This window comes from Danio rerio, chromosome 24 (genome assembly GCF_052040795.2).
Source record: "Danio rerio strain M-AB ecotype USA chromosome 24, GRCz13ab, whole genome shotgun sequence".
Classification (NCBI taxonomy): Eukaryota; Metazoa; Chordata; class Actinopteri; order Cypriniformes; family Danionidae; genus Danio; species Danio rerio.
Window position 1 is genome coordinate 28,830,870 of NC_141044.1, and position 20,047 is coordinate 28,850,916.

The 20,047-nt window shown below is 36.9% G+C and overlaps 1 protein-coding gene across 31 annotated transcripts in view; it reads right to left on the reverse strand.

Moving 5' to 3' along the window:
- cnksr2a (connector enhancer of kinase suppressor of Ras 2a) overlaps window positions 1–20,047 on the reverse strand; it is a 185,898-nt gene that overhangs the window by 85,177 nt on the left and 80,674 nt on the right. For all 31 annotated transcript variants that reach the window (XR_015525043.1, XR_015525044.1, XR_015525046.1 and 28 more), the window contains 3 exons: window positions 11,884–11,925; window positions 5,176–5,295; window positions 3,705–3,764 (listed from right to left, as the gene is read on the reverse strand). Coding sequence is in view for 26 of the 31 variants with exons in the window: in XM_087309662.1 (XP_087165788.1) it covers window positions 3,705–3,764; window positions 5,176–5,295; window positions 11,884–11,925 (222 nt within the window). In the remaining 5 variants the exon portion in view is untranslated. The remainder of the gene's footprint in view (window positions 1–3,704; window positions 3,765–5,175; window positions 5,296–11,883; window positions 11,926–20,047) is intronic.

Below are 20,047 nucleotides of genomic sequence, written 5' to 3' on the forward strand. Positions count from 1 at the left end.
ACTGTTAACATGAAAACAAAACAATTATTAAAGCATTTCTTCACCTTTATTAATGTAAGTTATTAGAAATAAAGTTCTTCAGTGTTAGTTCATGTTAACTTATGCTGTGTTCAGACTGCATGATTTTGACTGGCCGACAGGTTTTGAGAAATCGCAGACAAATGCTTGAAATCACAGGCAAATCAGTGCTCATTAACTTGAGTAACAATCATACAGTGTGAACTATCAAAGATGTGATCTGAGAGAATCGCAGATGAGTCGCGGACACCTGTGAGATATTTGGCATGCTAAGTATCTGGAGCTGATTGGATTCCAATCATGCCGTGTAAATTGTTTTCTGATTGAAAATAACATCAACGACTATCTACAGCCAATGAGAGAGCAGCATCCACTAGTATGGGTATCTGAAAGTCAGCGGGAGGTTGGGGAGAAGTTAAAAAGGCTTCTTTTCTGTCTTATTAGACCAGAGAAATTCAGGAAAAACTAGTGGAAATTTGGCAGGAGCACCCATGTCTGTTTGACATGTCAATATCACAACTGGGTCGAAAAATAAAAACATTTGGAGAAAAATAGCTAATTCCTTTCAAAACCCAGGTGAGAAAATTTTTTTTATAGCCCACTAAAGGCTTCTTTCTCATTTTGTAGTTAATCACAAAAGATATACTATATGACCTTGCGTTGTTTTCATGTCACTTCTCACATGTGTTTGATTGTGAGACGTAGTTCGTGGACCAGGACAAAGTTGTCAATAATTCTTCCTATTGTAATGCCATGCAGTGTGAAACCCCCTGTTGCTGATCCATCTTACAGTGTAAACAGCACAGACAGAACGCTAGCCCAGATAGCCATTAAACATCTGTGACAGGGCTACTTTGAAAAACGTGCAGTCTGAACTCGACATAACAGTGCATTAACTAAGGTTAACAAGCATATATTTGGATTTTAATAATGCATAAGTAAATAAGATGAATAAATGTTGTACAAGTATTGTTCATTATTAATTCATCTCAGTAATTTAATTAACTAACATTAACTAATGAAATCTTCTTGTAAAATGTGACCTACAGTGTATTGAACAAGTCAGTTTACAATGGATTAAAGAGAAATTAGCTTAGAGTAATTCAGAATTTTTAAATAATGGCCTGTTTTCACTGCGTGGTACAGTACGGTTTGGTACACTTTTATGACCGTTTCCACTGTCAAGAGGTACCAAAAAGCAAACTGTTCCCACTTTTTGGGTACCCATTTGAAAAGGTACCTAGCACAATAAAAGAGTGCTGAAGACGGAGCGAGAGGTGCAGCTTAACACTATTGGTTTACAGAGATACGTCACTAAATCATGCACAGCCAGGGGAGAGAGAAAAAGCAACATTTTTTAACACACAGCCGAAACATTACACCGTAATGATATATACATACAATAACGAGTACCCTTTTGACAGTGAAAACGCAAGCCTGATAAAGTTGACTCATACAGACCCCTACTGTACCAATCAGTGGAAATGGGTCATTAAGTTTCTTATGCTCACCAAAGGTATATTTATTTGATAAATACAATAAATAAGAACAATTAGTAATGAGCAAAATGGACAAAAATTACAAAAAGTAATGAACGTTTTGAAAAAGTACATTTGTAAAAGTAAATTTCAAATTAAAAATGTTATCAAGTCGTTATAGATTACAAACAATAAATACTTAATATATTTCATATTACCCGTTTTGTATTGATATTGTCAGAGTCACCAGCAATCTAGCCCAAGCAGTTCGCTGGAGAACTACAGATCTGCTGGTATACTGACTACAAGATACAGTCCTGCAACACACACACACACCTGCTCCAAGTCTAAATTGATTGACTCCCACAGCTGATGCTGCTCATGTACTGATTACACACACGTAGATACAGCTCACTTTGCCTCTCTCATGTCTGAGTCTTGTTATACTGAACTGTGAACATTACAACAAGGTTTCGTTGCCTTCTGTGTTTGAACCTTGCTTTGTTTTGTTAGTTTTTTTCTTGTCTGCTGCCTGCCTTTTGACCATCTGCCTGTTTATTTGACTACGACTCTGGATTGCCCATATACATCTGTTTGCTCCTGTGTTGACTGTTGCTGGCCTGACCATTCCATTTAATAAACCTGCGTTTGGATCCGCACTTCCTGTTGTCAGTGTCCAACTTCACATTACAGATATATTACAGTACCATGAAATTCGGATGGTCAAGTTTATCAGCTGAACTGATCAAAAGGTAAATTTTTGTGTGTGTGTATGATAATTTTGGTCAATAAAAAATGAGTATACAAAATTAATTTAAATTTAACAGCTCATGAGATTTAGTCTGGCATGAACTTGATGAGAAATGCGATCATGTTCAAATCTCAGACTTCTGCATCTGCACACTTTGGTATTATGTCAAATCTGAACAGTTTGTGACAGATCTCTTCTTAAGCTCTTGAGATTTAAGATGTAAATCTGAAAAACACATCAACATCAGCATCTCCATTGGTTATCTCCATTTAATATCAGTGCAAATGCACAACTGAAATATGCCATGGAATATTAAGAATGTATCAATGCTCATAAGCATGCTGAAAAAAGTAAGATAACAGAAAATCAATGTATTAGGGTTATAAATCAATAACCAATTATATTTATAAATATGATAATAATAAATATGATACTTGAATCCAGAGTGCTGAGTGAACGAAATAATTTGGAGTAGCGGACAGGCTGCGGTTGCTAATTTCTGTATTTTTTTAAAGGCAAAGGGTTAAGCATTTTACTTGAGCATATAGCAGCAACCAATGACATAACATGTAATTTTACTTGCAGTGCCGTAAGACATGTAAGACATCGATCTGCTCCAAATTTACACACATATGCTATATGTAATTCATAAAACCACAAACTTAACATCGCAGGCAGATCATTTTTAAAACCAAATTGCAAAAAGGTGTTTCATAGGAATTTAAAAGTGAAAGCAAACCTCGTCCCGCAGCACTATTTATAATAGCCTAGAGTACATTGGTTGTAAAATTTAAAAGCATAAAACGTGTGAACATGCATTCAAGGCAGCGCCTTCGATGTTCATCGTGCTCAAGAACGAGCATTATAACTGTAGCATGCATCCGCTTCATTCAGAAGGGTTTAAAAAACAGACTCGACTCTGGGAGTCGATTCCTGTCCTGGAGTCGGTACTAGGTCCATTGAGAGTCGAGGAATCTACTTTTTTGGAGTTGACTACTCATCCCTAACGTTAGCTAAGATTAATCCTGAAGAAAATTTTAACTATATTTGAATTAATTTAAAAACAGAGCCACGAGTTGACTTAAAATCCAAGGTAAGTATCAAACCATCCTTTTTCTGTACCATCACTCCCCTGTGAAATATATATTGGGCTCTCTCTTTTCTATGAGTACTGTATATTGCTCTATAGCAGGTAATATTATTCGCCCACTATTAGAGCTACAACAAAAATGAAGAGCTTTCAGTCGCATGGTAAGTGAATCTTTTTTTAGAGCACTTCTGCTTTCTCTTTCTCAATCTCTGTCTCTCTCGCTCAATCTCTTGCTCTTTGATTTGAATGTGTGCAGTAATAGCTTTACAATCAATTGCTGAGATTCATTACTTATATCTACAGCCTGCATGGACATTATGAAGACACACGAATTAGAGCACACACATTAACACTGCCAGGCTCTTACCCCCTCTGTGGTTCCTGTGATAACATGAAGGCCATCATATGTGGATTTGATGTACATTCCCTTAGAAAAATAGACACATATAAAACGAATATTAGAGCATAATGAATAATGTCCTCATATTTTTTCTCATTCCATCTCATGCAAACACTTCACAATATGTAGCCTTTTCATCAGTGTGTATGGAGAGAAGTGAAATTATGTTTACTAAAAAAACGTTTTTTGATCATGTATCAGAACAAGCAAGCGTTCAAACACATGCTTATTAGGGCACAGATCAGTGTTGGGGAAATGACTTTGAATCCGTTAGCTAAACTATATATAGTTGCGCTTATTTACAACAATCTTTAGTTAAGCTACCCTATAGTTAACAAAAAGTCGAGTAACTATTTTCTTTTAAGGTATGCTTATTACATATATTACATGAAGTCACTATAGTAATATAAGTTAATTATGCATAACTATCATTAAACCTATGCATAACTAACACTAAACATGTATAGTAAGTACATGTTAAGGCAGGATATTGGAAAAAAACGATACTGGAAAATGATGGATGAACGATATTGAAAAAAAATGACATTGCGATATTTTATTTTTCTACGATACAGAGAAATCAAGCATAATTTTACCAGATAAAATAATTGCCTTTATTTGGATGAATTTATAATTTCATGAAAAGACTTTATCATTTTAGATTTATTAGGATGATTTACAGTAGCAGGGGAGTGCATCATAAAATATACTACAACAACCACAAGCATTGATAAAAACAGATACAAATGAAGCAAACAGTATTTTATGTTTTTTTTTTTTTTTTTTTTTGAGTCTGGTAGCATTAAAAATGTAACAATTAAATGTAAAACACTTTATTGTATAAATATATGCATAAATATAATTCATCTTTCCTAAAGTAATAAACATTATAATTTCTTGTGCCCTAATGCTTAAAACTGACTTGAAATGCTCACACAGTAACAGGCCTTAAAAACACATTCAAATGATAAGCATTTTAGTAACTTTATAGTTCAACTTCGAAATCAAATCAGACATACTTTCAATTATGGCTCCTGGTCAACTATAATCCTGACTCCACATTGCAGATCCTGCGATTTGATTTTGCTGATGTGCATATTCCGATTTCTATACTGAAACAATATATTGTGCAGCCCTAGTACATCTGATTAATTTAATAATATTACTCAGCAAATTAATAGTTACAATGTAGTAAATTTATAACTTTAAAATAAAGTTTAACCAAAAGTTGTTTCCAAACAATTCAACAATTTTTAAAGACTTGTCTTCCTAAAAAAACTATCATTATTGTATTACAAAAAAATTATATTCCTATGTTTCCAGAATTTTCAATTAATATCAGATGAACCTCACCTGAATAACTGACTTAAATAACTGAAATAAAAACAGCAATAATCAGACCAGTGGTCAGCAGCACAGTATAAATGCATGATCTTACCAGACCCTCTGTAGGTTTGATATTAGCCAGCTGGACCACCTCCAGATGAGCCGACTGAGAGACCAGAGGGTCTGAAGACAGTGAGATGATGTGGTCACAAACTCCAGACAGAGTCTTACACTTAAGAAAAAGAGAAAACACAGAGGGCATATCAACTCAGATTTCATGAACGGCTGCAGTTCTGAAGCTATTTCCAGTGGCAAGCACTTTGCTATAAAAAAGAAGAAAAAAAAGTGTAAACTTGGCAGATTTGGTTCAATTTAAACAAACTTGAGCTCTCAAAATAAATATTTTGCTTATTATTTAACTACTTATTTAAAATCAGCTAAAACACAATTTTTTTGAGATATTTTTTTGGTATAACTTAATTGTTTTATGTTCAATCCACTTAAATTTGTTAAGGTAACAATCTATTTGTGTTGGGACAACATGAATGAATTGTGTGGAACCCTGCATTTTTTGCAGTGTGGTTAGTGAAGTTAAGTGTGAAAGCTGCCATCTGAATCTTGGCCTGAACTAAAAAAGTAGATGAATACAATGGAAAAAAATGGGCTTCAGCCTGCATCCAATCCAAGTGTTTCGACTGAAATATGAGTGCAGCACAGACCAAAAACGTCTACTTTTTAAACTAAACTAAACCTAAGAGTGAACAGTGTACTATAGAGAGTACAGTGACCTAAACTGAATTGAAAACTGTTTAGCTTTTAATTTAGTTTAGAACATGCCTTTCTGTTAGATGGTTCTAGATTATGGAACAGTCTACTTCTGAACATTAGAGCTCCTCATTCGATTGCATTCCTAAACAATTTCAGTTGTTAAATCTTGACTTGGAGTATTTGTATTTCATGGCATTTGATTAATATTGGTACTTTAATGTGTAAAGTCCTGTCTACCAGTTATTTTGCTAGTTTCCTCTGTTTAATCTTTTATTACTTGTCTTTTACAGCACTTTGGTTCACTGAAAAACAATATTCAAAGATGATTGGTGGGATTTACTTTTTTAAGGTAAGTGGTTGCAAACTATTTATTTAGGCTGAATCAATGACTGTAAAAAATATGGACGACGCGACAGCCCCTTTTCCCATTGAACGCTTTGAGGGCAAAACGCATGCTTGACGGGCACGAACTGTCGTAAAAGACTGCTGAAATTGGAGCCTTGACATGCGCAGAAGGACTGTCTGATGAAGCCAGAGGAGGAGCCGCGAAAATCGAGCTTCCAACCAAACGCTTTATGTAAAATCAACCACGCCCCCGAACTTCTCAGCATGTGTTTGCTGTCATATCAATACAAATGGATGTAATAACGTTAACAAATATGAGGGTTTTATATATTCAATCGTGCCAGCTCTAGGCGCAGCGCATAACCTACTCGCGGCGTCGCAGACTGATTCCTGCTCGCATGCGGCAGCGCCGGCTCGCTCGGCCGCCGCATCTGACTCGATTGACTCGGGCTGGAATCGGGCAGTGAGTCCAGGCATCCGGAGTAGGTCCAGCAGAGGTAGTCAGTCTGAGCTCTGAGGGGTAAGTCTCCGGCTGGAATCTAGCTGGAACTGGCCCTACTGTATTTTGCTATCTGGGTGGCTAGGCGTACATGTATCAGCAAACTAATAAAGCCCGAAAAAAGCCCTGACCTTAGCGAATAAACAGTTTTCCACCAGGATCATGTATGTCAGAAATTGTAGTTTACTGCTGAACTCATTTTGTCATGGTAAAATAACACAGAAATCGAATAATAACACTTCAGTCTTCAACCGAAGCTCAGACGCGCTGCTTTGAGAAACTGTCAATCACAGCTGTCAATCACGATGACATGCCCAGCATTAAATTACTGCTAAAAACAAACTGTCTACAAAAATGAAGATCTGCACCTATTTCAGCACAATAACCAATGCCTTAATCGACCAGAACCATCTTTCGGGACATTTTATTGCAAGTGTAATTATTTTTTTTATTTGGGCTCAAGTCTCCTTCATTAACACGGAGGAGGCGGGCTTTATGACTTGTACTGCAGCCAGCCCCCAGGGGGCGATCTAACGGCCGAGACCTTCACTCAAACGCAGGCTTGCGGCACACTTGGGCTGAATTTAATCAAACATATTAAGTTGAACATTTCTAAATTTAATGTATTGGTTTAAATCGAGCCCTTATAAATTGTTTGCAATAATTTTGCAGAAGTCATTTTTTTCAGTGTACTGTAAACATCAGTATTTTAAGTGTGCTTCTTAACTAAATTGACTTGACAAAAAACATGACCAAATCTGTTGCTCTGTAAGCAAGTCATTTCTCCTGTGTTCATCAGTCCTCCTTCTACTCTAATTCTTTTTGTCTTTCACTATCTTATGATCAGATTTCACATGTCCTTTATTTTGGTGTGCTTCACTCAGGATGAGAGTGGTGAGAATCAATGTTGTTTCATTTCTTATACACTGCACTATTCCTGCACTCTCCACATTTCTCTCAACAAGTGCTTTACTGGCATGACTGCAAAGTAAATAACAGAACTGCTGAGGCATTCAACAAACTTTTTCAATACAGTATGGAAGAAATAAGATAAAAATAATATCCATAGATCCATCCATCCATCCATCCATCCATCCATCCATCCATCCATCCATCCATCCATCCATCCATCTATCTATCTATCTATCTATCTATCTATCTATCTATCTATCTATCTATCTATCTATCTATCTATCTATCTATCTATCTATCTATCTATCTATCTATCTATCATCCATCCATCCCTCCATCCATCCATCCATCCATCCATCCATCCATCCATCCATCCATAATTTTATCTGTTTATCCATCTATTTCTTTATATCTTCCATAAATTAATTTCTCTGTCTAGCTACACATCTGTTACCTTGCTTCCATCCATGAATCTATTTATCCATCCATCTATCCATGTGTTCACCCATCCACCTATCTAACCAACTTACTCCATCCATTCACCCACTGATCTATTGATCCATTCATCCATCCAATTTTGTATTCTCTTATCTGTCCATCCATCTATATGTCTATATATCTACCCATCAATTAATCTCTCTACTTGTCCATCTATATCCATTTCTATTTCAATAGATTCATTCATCCGTGAATCTATTAATCCTTTTATCTGTCTATCCACCCATAATATTCAACCATCCATATCTCCATCTGCTCATCTATACATTTATTCATCTGTTTGACACCCCATACATCTATCTCACCATCCATGTCCATTTTTTCATCCATTCATGTACGTTATCTGTCTGTACATCTTTGACTGACCATTTATCCATCCATTCACCCATTTTTGCGTTTTTACCTGTTCATCCATCCATGTCTATAAATCTACCCCTCAGTTAATCTCTATATTTCTATCTATATACATATCAATTTCCATGCATCCATTCATCAATGAATCTATTCACCCTTCCATCCACCCAAACATTGGTCTATCCAACCATCCACCTCTCCATCTGCTCATCTATACATCCATTCATCTGTCTGTTTGACAACCCCTTCATCTATCCAATCATCCATACATCTATCAATTTATTTATCCACCCATCCATCCATCCATCTAGTTTTCTGTCTGTACATCTCTAAACATCCATCCATCCATTTATTCATCCATCAACCAAGTTAATTAACTTTCTCCATCCATTCACCCAATGATCTGTTAATTTATCCATCCATCCATCCATCCATCCATCCATCATCCATCCATTCCTCCATCCATCCATCCCTCCCTCCATCAAATTTGGTATTCTTTTATCTGTTTATCCATCTATATCCATATATCTGAACAGTATATCCAACCATCTGCTCATCTATACATTCATTCATCTGTCTGTTTGACAATCCTTTCATCTATGCATTTACTGATCTATACATCTATCCATTAATCTATCCGTCCATCCATCCATCTGTTGCTCCATCAATGTACAGCATCTACTCATTCTTTCATCTGTTCATTCACCTATTCAAAAATCCATGCATCAATCCATTCATTCACCCATCCACCCACCCACCACCCATCAATGTACTGTTGTGTTGCCAATAAAAAAGTGCACCTGGATTTCTCGGTGCCGCATTTCTGCAGGTGTGTTGCAGATTCATGTTTGCTTTTTATGGTTCTGTAGCACTTTAATTCACTTTGTTTAATAGGCTCATCTCTCACTCTGCTTCTGCTTTCATCTGGTGTCATTGGTGTGTTTGTTTCTCCTCCTACAGTCAGTGCAGAGATGGGGTGGTGCTGGGAAATGAAATCTGCTGCTAGCAGGCGCAATGTGAAGGTATTTATAGCTGTGGGACTCAGTAAGAATGACAGCTGTGCCCGGCCCAGCAGTCTGTGGTGACAACGAGACCTGCCACACACACATATACACACACACACAAACTGCTGTGCGCTGGTGTGTATGAGACAAGGATCTCACAAAGAGCCTAGCTCTGGGTCTCCTGCCACGGCAAACAGAACTGCACCTCAGGGCATGAACTAGCAGAATGCATGTTCACTAAACAGCCACCTGAGGATTTTTAAAGTGACAAATGTAAAACATTCGTTTATTAATTTTTTCAGTCTTGAACTGAAAGGCTGAAAAAAGTAAAACCAACAAACTTAAAATTAAATTGAAATTAATATCTGAAACGTGAAAGAAGTACTCATTTGAATCTTACGTATGTCAAAACAAATTGCAAAGTGAGGATAAGTAATATAATATAATATAATATAATATAATATAATATAATATAATAAATATAATATAATATAATATAATATAATATAATATAATATAATATAATATAATATAATATAATATAATATAATATTGTAAAGTTGGTGGTTCATTGCACTGTGGTGTAGATGTCTGCATTCCTGTGGCTATACTGTGGGACCCGCAGGACCTGACCAGATTTCTTGCAGTATGGGGGTAATTACAAATAGAACGTGGTAGCGGATGGTAACTCTGGTGTAATTTGAACAGGATCAGGCGGTCTAACAATATAGCGTTCCCCAGTCCTGATGTTATTTTGGAACAGCATATCTAGTATTTCTTCATTCTTATTGACCACCGGTCCAGCCAGTGCTTACAACTGTTACACTGTCTGTGCATGCATTATCTGCATAACAGTCCTCAGAGCAGGTTTACCAAAATGGGAGAGCAAATTAAAGATGCGCTGTCCTTCAGCTTGCAATAGAATATGGGTGTCCAAACTCGGTCCAGGAGTGCTGGTGTCTTGGATAGTTTAGCTAAAAACGTCCTTCAACACATCTGCCTGAAAGTTTTTGTATACCTAAAAGAGCTTGATTAGCTGGTTCAGGTGTGTCTAATTGGGGTTGGAACTAAAATATGCATTAGAAGACGGTTAGTTTATTGGCAGGAAACCCAAATCAGTCAAGTCTGATGTATAGGAGTCTTTTTCTTAAGTCATAGACACAAATAAAAAATAATAATTATCATTTGCATGTGATAATACCTCAAAGTTTTACCCTTTAGCAGTCACAAGACTGGAACCCTCTAGTTTAAGGCGGCACTCATGTCTCATCACATAGGGCCAAACAAAACTGACATTTAGCCTACAATCCTTGCACAACATACAGTTTTATCAGTTATCACTCTCTTTTGGTAGTACCTAATTTAAACGTGAGATTTTGGAAACCAAATTTAAATTTAAAGCAAACGTTTGGGTCGGGTTGGTGGGTGATGAAGCAGGTGAACATGAATGAATGAATGAATATACAACAGGAGAGGTCAGGTGTGGAATAAAACCTTGCAGGAGCGGAACTAAAAAATTAGTCCCGTGCAGACCTCTACTGTGGTGACCCCTGATAAATCAGGGACTAAGCCAAAGGAAAATTAATGATTGATAATATAATATAATATAATATAATATAATATAATATAATATAATATAATATAATATAATATAATATAATATAATATAATATAAGGGCAATACCATGGCTCAGTGGTTAGCACTGTTGCCTCACAGCAAGACGAGTCCCAGCTGGGTCAGTTGGCATTTCTGTGTGGAGTTTGCATGTTCTCCCTGTGTTCGCGTGGGTTTCCTCCGGGTGCTCTGGTTTCTTCCACAATCCAAAGACATGCGCTATAGGTGAACTGAATAAACAAAATTGGTTGTAGTGTATGTGTGTGAATGAGTGTGTATCCGCTGGGCATCTGCTGTGTAAAACATATGCTGGATAAGTTGGCAGTTCATTCCATTGTGGCAACCCCTGATGAATAAAGGGACTAAGCTGGAAAAAAATGAATGAAGGAATATTATATTATAATAACATGTAAGTATTGTTATGTGTAAAATATAATAATGAAAAAAAATTACAACAAAAATTAAACCATACATTTAAATAATATGAATAACAGCAAAAATGTAAAGTTATAAAGTAACTTATTTCAACAATTTCAATAATAAAAAAAGTTAAATGGGCTAAACATGCAGAGATGAACTCAAATCTGAAATCAATTCTGAATGGTTCATTGAACCGAACACCATTAAAATGTCTTTTCTAATCATTTTTTCATCATGAAATGAGTCAGGACTTTGGAGCACACAGAAATAAGAGGCACACAGATGAGCATCCTCACAATTCCTCCAGTAAATGAAGAAATGGGGCCAGAGCTCGCAGGAGGAACATTAGAGCTCATTATCAGCCTCATATTGGAGCATAAAAAAAGAGAACAGAGAAACACTTACCACATGGAGGATCTTATTTTCGGTTTCATAGACGGTGCAGTCCTGCAAAGAGAAGAGAATAAGATATTACTGCCATTTGAAACCGTTTAGGCCTCTCATGTACACACAGAGTGCTTGAGAAAACATTTACTGAGCAAAGTATGTCTGCAGATGGGATAATCCTGCAAACAGCTGGGTCACTGTGTTCAGATATGTCTCACTCTCTCTTTCTAATATGGAAAGGTTGAACAGAGGAGAGCCCCGGGCTCCAGTTAACATTCAAGCTCTGATGGAGATATTTGAAGGAGCTCCAGAGGTTCCCACTGGGGGCCGAGACTGCTGGGAGAGCTCATGGAGAAACAGCAAACCTGAGTTGTGTTTGTGTAGGTGTCATTTACAGTATGACATACTGTAGATGGAGTGTATAAAAATGAGAGGTAATGGTGAATTAGATAGGTATGATATTGGTGTTAAATAGGTGTTATATAGGTATTAAATGTGTATTATATAGCTATTAAATAGGTAAAATAGAATTAAAATCTAATGTCATTTATAACCGATCATGCAACTTTTATAATTGATTATAATATATACCAATATATTGCAGCTGGAAGGGCATCTGCTGCGTAAAACATTTGCTGGATACGTTGGGGGTTCATTCCACTGTGGCGACCCCAGATCAGAGTTTTAAAGAGTACCTGAAAACCATACTCGAGTAAAATACAGATACCTTACTGTAAAAATTACTTCATTACAAGTTACAAGTCACCAATTCCAATAAGACTTGAGTAAAAGTTTTAAAGTATCCGTTTTTAAAAGAACTTAAGTATACCCATACTGAATGTAGGCTCAAAAAAAGGCTTAAAGAAATTCAATTGAACACCTCAATGTTTCAAAATTGCAGAATAAAATAGATAAAAAAAGAACAAAAAATCAAGTCAAGCTTAAGTGTTCAAAAAAGGCAAAAACAATTTTTCAAAAAAAAAATTTGTAAAATGTAGTAAAAAAAGATTCAATGCTGACTTTCATGTGATTCACCTCTCAGTCTCAGAGGGGGCAATACTTTTATTTTGAGTAATTTTTCAGTTGATTAGGATTTTTTTCTCTGTATTAAAATTAAACAAATAGGAGCATTGTTATTTTTAAACTTAGTAAACTAAATATAAATTCAATGAAAAATACATCACAATCTCACAGCTAAATGCAACTGACGCAAAATGTATAATTTCAGTGATACATTTATTGACGTTGCACAAAAAAAATTGAGCTAAAACATAGTCTTGTCATGTCGCAGTGGTTTTTTGCCATATCAGTAACTGTTTTAAATTCACTATATATAGAGAGTATATATTATATTAAATTCACTAAATTCACTAAATATATAATAAAATAGTCAAGTAGTGAGTAAAAGTTGCTTATATTCTTAATACTCAGTACAAGTACAAAGTAGCCAAAAAAAGTCTATTTACTTAAGTACTTTACAGTACTTTATGCCCCAGATTAATAAAGGGAGTAAGCCAAAAAGAAAATGAATGAATGAATGAATGAATATACCAATATACACCAATAATAATTGACAAAGCATTTTTGACATTTATAGTAAATAACGCATCACTTTGTGGTGTTATTTTTAAGCATTTTTTGTTAATGGAACAAAAATCTATAATAGACATGTATAGCAGGCACAGACAAACAAGATCATAAATCTTTCTTCAGGATTTGCGGATACAATGAGCGTTTATGAAATATTAAGGCAGATGCTGCTGGCAGCAACACAGTTTTTCAAGCACCTGTCAATGTTGAGATTTCAGGCTTTTCATATTGTAAGGCAACATCCAAAATACACTTTAAAGCATTTATTTTGCTAACTGTTAATGTATCTTTAGATTTTAAATATAATGTCAATCAATTACAAAGTCTATTTTCTCATAAGTTAAAGTTACGCCCACATTTATAATGGCACTTGAGTGATATTCAAGTTCATTGACTACAACTAGCTAGTAGCTAATTAAGACTAAAATGTCATTAACACAGTGCTTATAGAGGAAACTTGACCCCCTATTCTTAAGTGTAACTTGTACCCACGTTAAGTATGGCACTTATTGTGGGATATTCAAGTCTATTGACGAGAACTAGCAAATAATTAAGGCTAAAATGTGATTAATATGGTGTTAATAAAGCAATTTGACCCCCTATCCTAAAGTGAAACAATCAAATAAATAATAAACGGTTTATCAAATTGTAAATAATGGCTAAAATGCCTTTACGTTCAGCTAATAATGAGTTATGTGTTTGCTCATGCTTAACTGATGCATGGTTGTGAACAAGTTAATCATGATTTCCAAGTTTATCTGAGCTTAACTAATGCATAATTCAGGGCCGTTAATATGTTTCAAGAGTTCACACTTAGCTGATGATTGATTATAAGCAAGTTTGGCATGCTGTCCCGGGAGAGAGCCCTGAGCTCGAAGGTTCTTGAGACCTGGGCTCCCTCCCGTTTGGAGGAAGAAAGGGGAGCCTCGAGCTCAGGTAGATCTCGACAACTCCCCTTTATATAATAGCTAAAGATTAAGATTGAAGGCTATTAAAAGATATGCTGCATTATTAGATTACCTGTATTGAAATTTAGATTTAACGATTAACTTGTTGTACATGTTTTTGGAATGTGGGAGGAAACCGGAGAACCCGGGGAAAACCCACGCAAGCACGGGAAGAACATGCAAACTACACACAGAAACGACCACCGGCCTGTTAAGGAACTAGAGCCGGTGACGTTCTTGCTGTGAGGCGACAGTGCTAGTCACTGAGCCACCGTGCTGCCCTATGGAGGTAAAGGTGAAAAGGTAGGGGTGGAAGGGGGGATTCTTCAAATCGAAGATGACTGTAGTGAGAAAACCCTGGCTCTTTATAGTGGTTAGGAATGGCCTGATTGGTGGATCAAGCATGCTAATGCAGAACCAGCCGTGTTCAATCATAATCACGTGCTCCTCTCGAAATTAGTTTATGAATAAACTTCACTTAGTTAACTACTAATTACTAGTGCTTTTGTTTTAACTAATGCTTAATTGTGAACAAATCAACCATTAACTAATGCTAAAACTAATGCATTTTTTGGACCCTTAAAATAAAGTGTTACCGCTCATTTGAATATTTTACCCGCTTCATCTGGAATGTCTTGCCTTAAAGAAAGCATACTGAGAAAAACCCTGATCTCTGGCCATCATCCATCACCATAGCAACTCCCACTCTGCTTCCTGTATCCATCACTGACCCCCAAACCCAACAATGGCCAACGCGAGGACACAATTTTCTTTTTCTTTGGTCTAGATTTCTGCAGCATCTTCATGAGAGAGCTTATTCTGTATGGTTTTTTGGTGCTTTCACCTGCACCTCTTCCCTTTCATCACAATAAAGTAATAACCAGCCCTCACACCTGAGACACTCGTGCAGCAGGAGCCCAGAGAGAGGGAGTAAAAGAAAAGAGTGTTCCTGGAAATGAAAGCGCATTGATTCACTTCCCTTCTGAGCACCTCTGAGCATCTCCGTACCGATTTTCCAGTGCTGTCACTCAAGCCATGGATCATCACGCAGGATGCCAGCATGCATATTTATTCACTTGTGGGTGTGCGTGTGTGTCTATAATGTTTGAGGTGTTCATAAACACGTACAGATTCATTTCACAGAATGGTTTTAGTATTCTGTCTGTGATTTAATAACACTTAAATTGTTTCAAAACCGAATCACATTCTTTTTTAGACAAAAGAGGAGCTTTGAAAGAAAACGGACAAGGGAATGGAATTGTCTAAAGCACAATTCAAGAGTTCACACTTAGCTGATGATTTATAAAAGCTTGTTTGGCATGCTGTCCCGGGAGAGAGCCCCGAGCTCAAGGGCTCCTCGAGCCCGGGGCTTCCTCCCGTTGGCAGAGCAAGAGGGGAGCCTGAGCTCGGTGGATCTCAGAACTCCCCTGCTGCGGTAGCTAAGGGAATACAAGGGATTAGACAAAGCTTGATTGTTATGTTATGTTGTTATGATTGTTATATCGTCGGTTACTAAGGTAAGTGGGCTGTGTGCACGCAAGCAATACACTTAGGCCCAATCACAATTCTACCCCTTAGCCCTTCCCCTTACCCCTCATTTTGTGAATTCACGTGAAGGGGTAGGGGTGTCCCAATTCCCATTCCCAACCACTAGAACTTTCTGATAGGGTATTCAAGTGTCATCGAGTGATGTCAGTGTCTGGTATAATGTTAATGTTGTTATCATGTAATTAGATATATGAATATGGCCACTGTAATGCACATTACAGTTATGATCTTACTGCCACATTATTATATCGTTATGATAACATCATATTGTTGCCTTCAGTGATTTCCTGAAGATAAATAGCAAAAAATAACGTAACTGAAATAACTACAGCAGTCGTTATCATCGATCTCATTTGAAGCAAGAGATCGCAATGACATATTATGATGTGTCCAGGTGTTGTAGTGGCATCTAATTTCTTAGGGGTACATTTTAAAGCCCTTCCCCTTAACACTCTGTTTCAAGGGCCAAGGGGAAGGCGAAGAGGTAGGGGTACAAAAATAGAATTGGGATTGGACCTTACTTAAATATGTCTTGTGGTAATACTGCGTAGGCAAATTTATACAACAGCTTGATTGTTATGTTTGTTGAATGTCTTTGGATGGTGGGAGGAAACCGGAGAACCCGGGGAAAACCAACGCGGACACGTGGAAAACATACAAACTCCTCACAGAAACACCCACCGGTCCTGTGGAACCAGGGCTGGCAGTGTTCTTGCTGTGGGGCTCACAGTGCTAACCACTGGGCCGCCGTGCCGCCCAATCAGAAGTAAAGGAGGAGAATAGGGGAGGAGGGGGGTTTCTTCCAAACGAAGATAAAGTGAACTGAAAACTGTGGCTATTTATAGTAGCTTAGGGCTCATATGATTGGAAGATAGTGATTAGCAAATGCGAGACCGGCCGTGATAAATCATAAGCACGTGATCCTCTCGAAATTAGTTTATGAATAAACTTCACTTAAATCATCATAAAATTCAGCATATTTAAAATTGTATTAATATTTCACAATTTTATTCTTGCCACTTTACTTTAGTGATTTACTGTAACACATAATTAATAAAACAACAAAATAAACAAACACCTGGATTTAGCTAGGAGATTCCTATTAGATAATCACTGTAGGGATGATTATGTTTCAGCTAGTAACAAATTATTTAACCCTAACTAACGCAGAGAGTAGCTTCTAGTGTCTTAAACATGTAATGTGATATGCTGGTGGAGAAGATGTTTTAAAAGGGTCGTATTATTGGGATGCCTCTAGCAAAAAACGCATATTAGGACAATGCTGAAACCACTAAAAATTGGTTCAAAACCCTCCAACACATTAATAAAAACTGGAAGGATAGTAGGGAACCATCTTTTTTTGATGAAGAAAGACCAAGATCGGTGAACAGTTAAACGTGAAACACAAACTTAAAAAGCAGGATTCATCTGGCTCAGATTGTGAAATGGAGCAATCATGGAGTATGAGACATCATCTTGGCCACCACAGAGTCCAGACCTTAACCCTACTGAGAATCTCTGGGATGTGCTGAAGAAAACTCTGCACAGTGATCCGACTCTCATAAAAAATAGAAAATCTTGCAGAAAAATGTATGAATCTCGGGACAGTAATACATCTTGTCACATTGTCAATTATACATACTGAAATGGTGCAAATGCTAAATGTGGCCCAACAGAGTGTCTGCATTGCATTGCATTTGGATGATCTTTTTTGATCAATGTATTTGGATGATCTGTATTTTTTCTTCATTAAAACTGGGGTACTCGATGATTCATAAATACCATCTGTACATTTTAGCTTCAGAAACTTCAGTAAAGTTCTAAGAACCGAAACAATCAGTCTGTGCAAGAAACTGAACTTTATTAACATTATTACGTTTGATCAACAGCCTTGGCAAATGGTTCAAGACAAAGTAAAACATGAGCTAATAAAATCAGGAGTGACAAGCATTATTTTTGTTCTGCCTGTTTTTTGACTGTCAAAGACAAGGTATGAATGATCAAGCAACACAATTTCAGAAAAAAGTCACCCACATCTTGAAGGTGTTTAAATTAAAACCAAATTTTCATTTCTGATAATGAGACAAACACGTCTAAACTAAGATTATGGTGAAGCCAGCAGGGGCGCTCATCCATACAAACTATGTAGTCCATAAGGCTATATTATGATAAAAGCTTGTTTACATGGTTGACTCGCAGTCAGACTAGCAGTGACGGAGAACTGGCTGACCGTCTTGGTCAAGTGCCCTGATGGAGAAATCAGATGGTCGAGCAGGTTTTTGGAACATGTTAGACTGGTAAAAGATTGTCTACCAACTCAGTCAGGTCCCAACCAGCTGGTAGTCCATCTGGTCAGTGAAACCTGTTTGGATCAGTCCTCGATATTGGATGAGTTAATAGCCAGCTTGGCTTAAATAGAAACACACCTTTAAAATAAAAATGTACAGGGAGGTGATCGGAGCAAAAACCCCCTGCTGTTCATGAGCTCTCTATAGTAGTTGCATTAGTTAAGATTAGACCCAGATCTCTGGCTTCAACGCTGTAATCTGTCCTGGATTAAGAGAGAGATTGTGTGCAGCGTTCAGGCTCAGCTGCCTGTGACAGACTCATCCATTTAATGCTGCTCGTGCTGGCCATGATCTTCTGACCCTACCAAAAATAATCTGCTGGGTACACAAACATGTGCACTAACACGTCACCGAAGGGGCCTTGAACGCCCTTCTCATATTTCTCTTTTGTGTGACATGGTTTGATCATGTTACTCTTCCTAAATGACTACATCACCCACACTGCACTTTGCTTCCCTTACAGTAGAGTGGAGTAACTATGATGTCAATTTGTATGCAAAAACCCAAAAGAGGAATTAGCATTTTAGCAGTTCCAGTTTCCTAAATCAAAATTTTTTTTTTAAATTGGATTTCAGTTAAATCACTTAAATAAGGTTTGTGGCTACCACAAACTCAAGATACTTTCAGGTTTTATTCTACGGCTTAAAACACATCAGTTATATCACACTCTTGATTTTTTAATCGGTTATGATTCCTTAAAAAGAGGTTTGCGATCAAGTTACAAAATGGGACTACAGGCAATGTCGGCACTCGATTATATGTCATCAAGCTGAACTGGGCTGAAACGCAGCCCACTTGCGTTGGGCATTTGGATTTGTCTGTTATTTAAGCATTTTCATGAATAGTATTTTATAGTTTGTAGTATTTTTCTAATTGGGAATTCATATTGTGTGTAGATAATTCCTTCACTTGTAAAGACTGTCAATTTGTGAATCATTTATTTTAATTAAACAATATTATAAAAATACTGCTTAGCGGTGCAGCCTGTCTCTTTCCTGCTCTCAGTAATGCAAATGTGTAAATAAATGTGTAAGAATACATACATAATAACTGTCATTTTAACATGATCAATTGATTTTTTGTTGTTTTTTTCTTCATCTGAACACAATTAACTCTGTCATAACTGCAGTACTTATACTCCTCCTTAAAATGTATAGTACATGTGACTGCATGGGCTTCTTTTTACTGTACTTTGTGAGAAAGAATATTGACTGTTGTTCTCTATCCATGATGAAGCTTGCAGACATATAGACATGTCCCTCACGCCTCAATTATTTCGTCGGTTACTAAGGTAAGTGGGCTGTGTGCACGCAAGCGATACACTTAGGCCCAATCACAATTCTACCCCTTAGCCCTTCCCCCTCATTTTGTGAATTCACGTGAAGGGGTAGGGGTGTCCCAATTCCCATTCCCAACCACTAGAACTTTCTGATAGGGTATTCAAGTGTCATCGAGTGATGTCAGTGTCTGGTATAATGTTAATGTTGTTATCATGTAATTAGATATATGAATATGGCCACTGTAATGCACATTACAGTTATAACCTTACTGCCACATTATTATATCGTTATGATAACATCATATTGTTGCCTTCAGTGATTTCCTGAAGATAAATAGCAAAAAATAACGTAACTGAAATAACTACAGCAGTCGTTATCGTCGATCTCATTTGAAGCAAGAGATCGCAATGACATATTATGATGTGTGCAGGTGTTGTAGTGGCATCTTATTTCTTAGGGGTATATTTTA